This window comes from Tupaia chinensis, unplaced genomic scaffold, assembly GCF_000334495.1.
Source record: "Tupaia chinensis unplaced genomic scaffold, TupChi_1.0 Scaffold000192_1, whole genome shotgun sequence".
Classification (NCBI taxonomy): Eukaryota; Metazoa; Chordata; class Mammalia; order Scandentia; family Tupaiidae; genus Tupaia; species Tupaia belangeri.
This window is the reverse complement of record NW_006159667.1, coordinates 1495294-1505454: the sequence shown is the minus strand read 5'-3', so window position 1 is coordinate 1505454 and position 10161 is coordinate 1495294. Positions and strand designations below refer to the sequence as shown.

The 10161-nt window shown below is 34.9% G+C and overlaps 1 protein-coding gene across 1 annotated transcript in view; it reads right to left on the bottom strand.

Moving 5' to 3' along the window:
* Positions 1 to 7: 7 nt before the first annotated feature.
* ZNF800 (zinc finger protein 800) overlaps positions 8 to 10161 on the bottom strand; it is a 52289-nt gene continuing 42135 nt past the window's right edge. The window contains exon 6 of the mRNA XM_027771191.1: positions 8 to 665. Within this exon, the coding sequence (XP_027626992.1) occupies positions 653 to 665 (13 nt within the window). The 3' untranslated portion in view covers positions 8 to 652. The remainder of the gene's footprint in view (positions 666 to 10161) is intronic.

The following is a 10161-nucleotide window of genomic DNA, read 5'->3' as shown; positions in this document are numbered from 1 at the left end:
GACGGCTTCGCCAGGCTTCGGCCCGCACGGCCGGCAGCGGTCCCAGGGAGGAAAGACAAAGACACGCGCGTTAGAAACCGGGAGGAAAGGCGCCGGCGCCCCCGGCCCCGCGCGGAGCCGCAAACCCGAAGGCAGCGAGAGGCCTGTTTCGCCCAACAGGTGTGTCACAGATACACACGGGATAAAAAGTGGTCTGAGGAAACCAGCATCCAGCCGGAGGCTCGTACAACAATATTTTTTAGAAATCTGGGGATACTCTTCAACACAAAGTCTAGTTGGAGTATTTTCCCTTAAGGAATAACTAATTATAAAGACATACTTTCATACAGGGTGTTCGGTGCAGTATGTAACTAGCAAAAAAGAGGAAAATGGCAAAAAAAAAAAAAGGAAATATTCTGTAACCATTAATAAGGGACTAGTGTTTTTCTCATAATAAATACTAACCTATTAAAATAATGCTGTGAAATAACATCTAGTGTTATCGAAAATATATGCGACGAAAACGAGTTTCATCCCTTCATAGTTTGTGTGTGTGCTTAGTACCTGTGTACATGTGTATGCACACACAACACATGTATAAAATAATGGAAACATCAAAATGTTAAGTAGTTACCTTCAGGTGATGAGGCTGTAGGTAATCTTTACTTTCTTTTTATTTATGTCTCCTAAATTTTATACAAGAAGAATATTTTAATATTTTTAAAATATTTATAGTAAAAAACTACATTAATTTACTCCATTCTTATGTACCCATTCTACCTTTATCACATTTTTACCCTAAATCCCCAAAACTTATGAAATAATTATTTTATATTGTGTGACAAAGTGATGGACATAAAAAGATTTTTAAAAAATGAAAAGATGGCTTTCAGTTTTTCTTCCTCAAATTTTCTGAGTAAATCACAGTATTATAAAGCAGTTGACCCCATAAACATTATGCTGTTAATCAAAACTGTCTTTTGTGAAATTATACCTATTTTACTATAATAAGCACTTCTACTTCAGAAAAAGCATTTTCTTGGCCTCTGACATATGTGATCTGATTTGTGATTTCCACAGACTTGGGGAAAAAGTTTGTATGAACAAAAATTTGCCATGCCTTTGGAACAAATGTTTTAGTTAACACCAGTGTTTTACACTGATTCATTACTTTTCTCTTTACCTCAGTTTGAAAGAATTCAATGAGAGCAAAACTAAAATATTAACAATGAATTATTGTCTAAAGTTAATATCCTGATCTTCCAAATCATTAACAAATTAAAAATATTAAGTTATTAATACTTAAGAGAGTCTGTTCTGTTACACCATGTTCCAGAAAAATGCATAAAAGTGATGCTGAAATTACAACAATGTAACATAGGGGAGGGATCTCAGAGTTTTATTTAATTGATAGAAGATGCATTATAAATTCCAAATGTATTTTAAGCCCAGGTGTCCTCAGAGTTGTCAGGCTGATTTTATTTAATGATGAGCAAATCCAATATTATAGATTTAGTGGAATGTTGCTTTGTCACGTAAATAGATAACGACTTAAATCATGCTATCCTGCAAGTGTCCTTCTCTCTGAAGGTGCTGGATAGAATGATCATGTCTAGAGGCATACCTTTAGTAAAAATGATAATAAATAAAAATGTAGAAAGAGAATAAATCCCAGAAGGCCAAGTTTGTGTTAACCAACTGTTCCTGAGTAAATGAAGGTCATAGGAACTTTCTATAAAGCATTATCCTTCAAAACCTCATTATGCACCACATGATTTGTCAAAACAGGGTTAAATATAGATAAGACAGAAGGGCACTTATTATTGATGTTACAGACTAGCTTTCATTATCTATAGTTATTTCAATAAATTTGACATTTTTGGAGTGCCTGTTCTGTCTCAGGCACTGTGTTCAGACACCAAGCACAAAAAGCTAACACAAGCTTCATACCTTTAAGAACCTCTATCTAGAAAATTACTTTCAGATTTTTAGGATGATTCGAACCCTGGGGCTAACCTGAATCTCTGAGTCACCCTGCAGTCCTGCCAAACCCTTCTTTCCCATATTCTTCATAAGAGCTTTCTAATTTCCTGTCATTCCTTTGCTCAGAATCATCCAGAGCATCCCACTGTCTTCACAGAAGCTAAATCAATAGTTCTTATTAACCTTTCAGGGAAGCTAGTATCAGTCTGAAATTCTGACCAGAAATATGGACTTTCCTCTCTAAAACATGCACAGAAATGAATACAACATATACTTTATTTCACTGCAGTGTAAACTGATTTCCTGAACATAAGCAACATAGGAAAAACAATATTTATGAAGAATTACACCTCCTTTACATTGCTATTTTTCATAAATGAAAATGGCCACTTCCTTAAAAAAAATTCAAGAAATTCTAACTGCTCAGAAGTCAACCTCAATGACATTTGTCTTAAATGAGTTGAAACTGTGGTACATCCCTGAACATACTTCCTCTTTGACAACTACAACTTTTCCCTGTGGCAACAAGTGCTGGTCTTTGGACTCACAAAGTTATACAGAACCAAAGCAAAATTCTATTAAATGCTTTACCAGGTTGAGGTAGCCTACATACTGGAACACCAAATCCCTCTAAGACTTTCAAGCTAGCCAAGTCACATTATTTCCTCTGTTTTCAAGTTCAACTCAGATATATGGAAAGTCAGTAAATTTCTGTCTGGTAAAGAAAAACACTGTATTGTGTTCCTATTTCTTGGCAATACCTCTTGGAGAGGTGGTGACAACTGCTGATATGGAAAGTAATGAGGCACAAGTACATGCAGCAGTCCTCTCCTCAAGCAGAAAAACCATGCTGTGTGCCTTACATGACAGGTACACCATCTGCCTTCAGAGTACTATGGGTTTTCTTCTTCTGTTTGGATATTTACTTTAAGAGTGGCTAAGAGTGAAAGCAAGAATAAAGGAGAGATTATTTAGAAGATGTTAGACTCTCCCATCTCCAAAAGTATTCTAAAATAAAATTATTCTTTGATAACATCAGAAAGTTATGAAAACATGAAGCTAGATACCCTGAGAAGCATCACGTTTCATCCAGTTGCATGCCGAAGAAAACAGCATAGCTATGTCCATTTTTTTTTTTACAAGTCTGGAATAAGTAATGCCATTTGACAGGAGTACTGCCTCAATTTTCTTTCATGAACTGCATTTAAGAACCTTTGAGCTTATTCTCCATTCCCCTAACACACTATTATTTCCCACCTCTTTGCTTTTGTCCTTGGCATTTCATCCATCAAAACTTTTCTCCCTCCCCTCATCTATTCAAGTACTGCCCATCTCTCAAGAACCAGACCAAAGCCAGTCTCACTAAGCTGTCGTTGATTACTATAACCTGAAATAATCTACCCCTCTTCTGAACTCCTACAATATTTCCTCTGACTTTTCTCAAAGTGTGGCTCTGAGACTACTAACTTCAAAAATACACTATAATCTGTATCTTTACTAAAACCAGAAAAACCTGTGGAAATTTCTCCAGTTTTCCCAAAACTATCTTGCCACTCTTAAAAGAATGACTTAACCTCCGGAAGAATGGAGAGGGAAAGGCTGACAATGCTTATTGCTGCCAAGGTGAATGATAGACTCATCTGAATCATTCTGTTCTGTACTCATTTTCACACTACAAGTTTTGATTTGTGAACTATATATTTGTCAGATGTGTAGTGTCATTGTTGACTGTCAAATTCACCATCATCCTTAATTTTCACTCATTATCTCCCAATCCCATAACCATCTTTCTATCCTAAAGATTCAGATGCTGTTACTATTTTCAAAATAGCATTACACTCTATGAGAAAGAGTTTAAGTAGAGCTCAAATGAAGGAAGGTAAGCATGGTAGATAGAAAGGGCTACAATTGACATCATCTACTTTTTTTTTTTTTTGGAGAGGTTTTCGCTATAGGGCACGTGCGCTCACCAGAGAGAGACATCGAGACAGAAAGCGAGAAATCACCCCCCCAGAGGGGATGGTCACGCAGCAACCCCTTCTCCATTTTCCTCTCGGGATCTTGGGCACGCACGCACACACGCCTGGCGTGAGTTCTAAGCCACCGGGTCCAGAATGCGAACCGCGGTTGACTATGTGGGAGTCCAGCGACATAGCCATTACGCTAACTGCTGGTTCCCACATCTACTTTTAAAAAGATATAAAATCTATTGTATTATGGAGCTGAGCAGTAACTTCAAAATCATCTCTTCCAACAGATTCACATTTCAGATGGGGAAACCGTGGAGAAATTATGTATTTCAAAGCAAGAAACTGAAATTGAAAAAGAAAAAGATTTGCAAAGACAAAATAGTAACAGAATCATGGAGAGTCAAAAGGAACTGCTTTAATTACTCATGGATTAAACATTAAAGATAAAGAATTAGAAGAATTAAAAAAAATAAAAGAATGAAAATAACTCAAAATGTTAAAGATAGATCAGCCATCTATAAAAATGGCCCCAAAGACTGTCTTTGATATACCAGTTATACTCAATAATAGCTATCATTTGCTTACTGTATTCCAAGCATTGTACTAAGTCCTTCATGTATATTAGCTAAATTTTATTAAATTCTAATTGATAGGTTCAGTAGGTAGCATGATGTTTAAAGTGCTGGACTCCCACATGGCTGACTACAGTTCAAGACCCAGACCTGGCAGCTTGCTTTCTTACTTTCTCTTTCTCTCCCTTTCTCTTTCTTTGGTGAACTCATGTGCCCTATGGCAAGTTTTAAAAAATTAATAAAATTAAATAATTATTTTAAAATAATTGAAACAAAGTATGTTAAGGTATATTATAATACCTCTATAAAAATATTTAAAAAGCAAAACCTGGCCATGTGTCTGCAGCCTGGTCTAGGGTACTCTGAAAATTGAATAGTATTGGTTTGAATGGTGATTATAGTCCTTTGAAAAAGATAAAGGTATCATACTACCAGAACGTGCTGACATTGGTCAGTGAGAGCCAATTCAATGCTCATCAAGCAATCTTCTGATTATAGTTTTCTATCAATTAGGTTGGGAAAGTCATGACATACTTTTCTATATAAAAATGTGTCATAACTTTCCTCACAACCCAATAGATTTGCCTACTGGGAGAAAATGCACTGTACCATAAACATAAGAAGTCTGATACTTCTCACTGCAAATTAAAGGACTGGAATTCTGATAGTTATACACCACTATCTATGAGGCTGCTCAGAGCAATGCACTCTTCCAGCCCCAGTTACCTCTCTAGATAAACCAATAATCAGGGTCAGCCTTAGAAAGTAGTGACCACATCCAAGTTACCTGTGAGGCCTGGCAGGGAGGTTAGCCTGCCTTGTCTTTGCACTACACTCCCATGTGATTTTTTTTCTCTCTCCCTCCCTCTCCCATACACATACACATAAATAAAAACAAATAAAATTAAAAAAAACACTTAATTAGAAATAGAAATCATAGAATAAAAGAGGAAACAAAAGATAATGTTGTTTCTTCATACTCCACAGCACCACCTTGTGAATTTAGCAGTTTTTATATAAGAGAAGGCTGAAGGTGTTTGTTTGTTTGTTTGTTTTTTAATGGCACCAATCAATATTTATTTTGCTTATTAAAAGAATTAGTCACCTAAGCAAAAAGAAAAAGTTCAAGTGGAACTTGGGCATATAAACTTTTTCCAAAGAATAAATATCAAAACATTTCAGATGTCCTCAAATACATAGAATGCATGGCTGCCAAAGGAGTTATATTTCTGTTTGAAGTGTTTTTGTTTTCTGGCATCTCCACAGGAGGGAGTCCTAGACATCCAGTAGGGTCCTAACGTGACTTATCACAATTCTTGATAAGACTTTACTTCATTATTGCACACCAAGAATCCCAAAGTCACAATGCAAATAAGAACCATTAGGACCCCATGTCTAGGATTGAGGACAACACACATAAAAGATGCATTCATGCTGTGAACTTCAAGGAAACAATATTGTTTTGCCACTGAATTTTAACTAATGTGATGGTGTTATAAAAATACACTTTTAATCTGATTCACTCTAATTGATAATGGTTGGAGTTAGAATTAATACTATTTTCAAACAGAATTAACCAGTAATTACACTGAGAAGTACTGCTATCTTTAGGAAGAATATTGGATTACTGAATAATTATCTAAAGTAAAATTCAAATACAAGTACTTAACCTCTATGAATCCCATCATGGACATTATCAGGGGACATATTGTTTTAAAAGACATTAATCCTTTGTCCATATTTGGTCCATAAGATCTAAATGCAATCAGTTCTAACAGGCCCTATTAATCTCAGAAAAATAAAACAATAATTGCATGGATAGGTAAATTGGCCAAAGTAAACCAAGAATAATCCAAATTGAGGATGTATTTTTATATGGATAAACATGAGTCATATCAAGATTAAGACATATAGTTAAAAACTGGAGAAACAAATGAAAAGCTATTTCTGTAATGTCGCATGAGGCTGGAGATTTAAAGATTTATCAATAGAAAATAAAACAAACATCTGCGGTATGATATTTATAACACCATTGCTTCTCACTGCCCCTTAAATAAACTGACTGATCTGTACATACCACACAGATATTTACACAAGTCTAAAGGTAAATGATATCCTGAAAACATCTGTCATTTCTTTCTCAAATGAAAAAGTCAATATCCTAATTAGATATTTCTGATAACCAAGAGTAATAGCTAGTATATACATTTCCCTTATTATTTTTCTAATTGCCAGACGGCATGTGCACTGACCACAGAGACAGAGGGGAAGAAAGCACCCCCAAATAAGGCATGATCATGACATGCTCCCTTCTCTTTCATTTCTCAGTCCTGTTCAGATTTGGGACATGCATGTATTCACATCTGGCATCTTTTTCAAGCTACTGTGGCTGGGATTTGAACCATGGTTAGCCATGTGGAATCTGGTTCCTAGAACCACTAGGTTATGGGACCATCCCTCTCATTATTTTTCAACTTCAATATTATCAAAAAATAAATCAATGGCCCCCTTCCCTTTTTTCCTGAAAGAAATGGAAAATACTATATTATGTAGCATTAGATACTCAATATGATATGATAGAAATAAAGAATAATTTAATTCTGTCCATTCAATATTAACAAAAGCCAATTATCTTAATGATAGGCAATATAGTAAAATGGAAAGTTCATGGACAGAGGAATAAAAATATCTGGATCCTATCATTTTCATATTGTTAAAAAAACTGAGGTATAGAAAAGGGTATAAAAATATACTACCATTTGCATGAAGGGGAATGTACATATTTATATATTATATACATAAAACAGATCTTGAAAGCCTAAGAAAGGGGTAACTCTTTGACTCTGCATTAGGACGTGAAAGAACTGAAAGAAGATAGGGAGAAAACTTACCTTTCACAGTATGCTTCTTTGTACTGTATACCTTTTCTAATGTGTACTTGCTATTACCTATTAAAATCTTTAAGAGATAGCTAGCTTCTATTCCTGACTTCTGAATTAACTACACATGTGACCTTATGCAAACACTTACCTCAATTTTCTCCATTCTAAAATTAAGTTATACTAAACCTCTAGATTCCTCATCTACAATTCAACAGAATTATGATTCAAAAGAAGGAATATACAAAATGTCAGGTGGCAAAATAATTTTAAGGCTTACTTTGCAGTGACTTACATAATTATTTACACTTCTGCCTATTCCATTCCCATCGACATGTAAAAACAGCATGTAAGTAAAAGATTCTCAGAAGAAAATTCAGGTTTGTGAATTTGACAATGTTTCTCGTTTTTGTTTTTATTTTTATCCTGTGTCAAAAGTAAAAATCTAAATGATTCCTACTTTTTTACATATCCAAAGTATTGCCCATAAGATTTATACTCTCAAAATATTCTGATAAATGAATATTGAAAGTAAATATAAAAAGGTAGAATTTTTGTAGCAGAGTTTCAAAATAGATCCTGAAATGGGAAAAAGCTGAAACTCAACCCATTTTCATAAAATTAACCCAAGAATCTCCTAAATTCATCCATCATCTTCATAAGTAGGAGATACTAACAAAACTAGATGTAGCCAAGAGTAGAACAATAGAAGGCTTAGAAAAGGAAAACCAGGACATGAATTAGACACTGAAAATAAAGAAACCAAAAGTTGACACCATATAGGATATGGAGAATGAGACATGTCCAGTGATCCATTCATTCGTAACCCTGCGTGCTATAGTCAAAACTACTAGTCTAGAGTCTAATCGTGGGGACAATGTAATTAATAATAATAATGCAGTAATAATGCAAAGGAAGAAAATGAAAAATAAATGGTAACCAAATGTTATGAGTTCATCAGAGGAAGAAGTCTCTATGGGTTAGAACTATCAAGAGCAGGTTCATAAAAGAAAGAGGACTTTAGAGTCTGTGTATAATAAGCAAAGTGTTGTCAGCAGCATGGAGAAAATGAAGACAGCAAAGGAAGTAGCTTCTCTAGTAGGATGATGGTAGGGACAGTAACAGATATTGGTATGATAAATTTAGTTTTAATCATAGTTTGATTCTAAATAGTAACTTGGCAAAAATGTTAGGTATTATATTTCAAATATTAGGTTCCCAGTTTTTCTTTATAGAATACTACACAAGAGTGATGTGCTATATCAAAATACTATATCAAAGCTGACTGGCTGGGCTCAAATAACATGATCAACATGCAGCCAGATCAATCTTTGTAATAGGGCAGGGCCCTGAGGTATGAGAAAACCATAGGATGTTTGCCAACTCTCTTCCAGTATTTTCTTGCAGGTCCCTAATATTTCCTTTCACAATCTTCATACTTGGGAGTCTGCTTCACCCCAAAACACAAACCAGGAAATCCAGAAGTGCCAGTTTTACTTTTCTATTGATTAAGTTTGTGACTTGGGCTTGACTGATGAAATAGAGGGCTGCAAATCTTACTACATGAAAATATGTCAATTAAAATAAAACAGAAAACTATCTCCTACCTCTCAGTCATCTAGTGAGCTTGTAAAGTTAAGGAAGAATGCACAACCACTTAGTAACTTTAAGCAAAATACACAGTATAATTTAAGGTGTTCATTATTGAATGGATAAAGAATGTGTGGGTGCACATGCATGTGCTGTTATTAGTAAAACATACGGATAAACCCTGTAAGAACTTCTAAACAAAATTTATCTCTGAAATGTTGACATAGGATAAGGAAGAATATCACTGGGGGCCGGCAGATGGCAAAGTAGTTGGAGGTGCTGGACTCCCACATAAATGACAAATGGTTTGAGTCCCAGATCTTGTGGCTTCCTTTCTCGCTTTCCCTCTCTCTGTCACTCTCTGGTCAAATTAAGAAGTAATGATAGGGACTGGCAGGGTGTTGGACTCCTACATGGCTGACCACGGTTCAAGTCCCAGACCTGGCAGCTTGCTTTCTTTCTCTCCCCCCTCACTCTCACTCTATCCCTTTCTGGTGAAATTAAAATAAGTAAATAAATAAAGTTAAAATATTTTTTAAAAAATAATGATAAATAAAGTTAAATAGAATAATTCTTTTTAAAAGAATATCAGCCAATATGAAAAGGACTATTAAACAAATGGAAGTCTTCAATGTGGAAAGTATTTAAAATATCTATGTTCATTTTGTTATAATTCTTCAAACACCTAAATACATATATTACCTTTATCAAAAGTCTTCTAGCAATTTACTGAAGTGTGAATGGGTATGTAGAGGCTTGCCAGAAAAAAAAAAAAATTAATAATTAGACAAATTCACTTAAAAAGCAATATTTGAGATGGGTATAGGGTAAAGTTTATAGTTAATATAATTCTATGCTATAGCAATGTGCCCAGTGTTATTTGATATGGATATTAGGCTTTTATGTTAATATGTATATTAATTTTAACTTCAAATAACAGGAAAAAAATTTTCAAGTCATTAAAACAGAATACTTTAAAAGTGTTTTTTCATTTCATTGTAGATCATATAAGAATGACAAAAAAAGTGAAGCAAGCCAGGCTATGAAGGGAGACATTGTATGTCCCCACTTAATATATACTGAGTGTCTGCACTCTATGACCGAAACTGACTGACTAAAAGATATACAAACACAAGAGATGGGTGTGAATGCCAGATGTGGAGTGTGTGGAGGAGTGCGGCCTAGGGA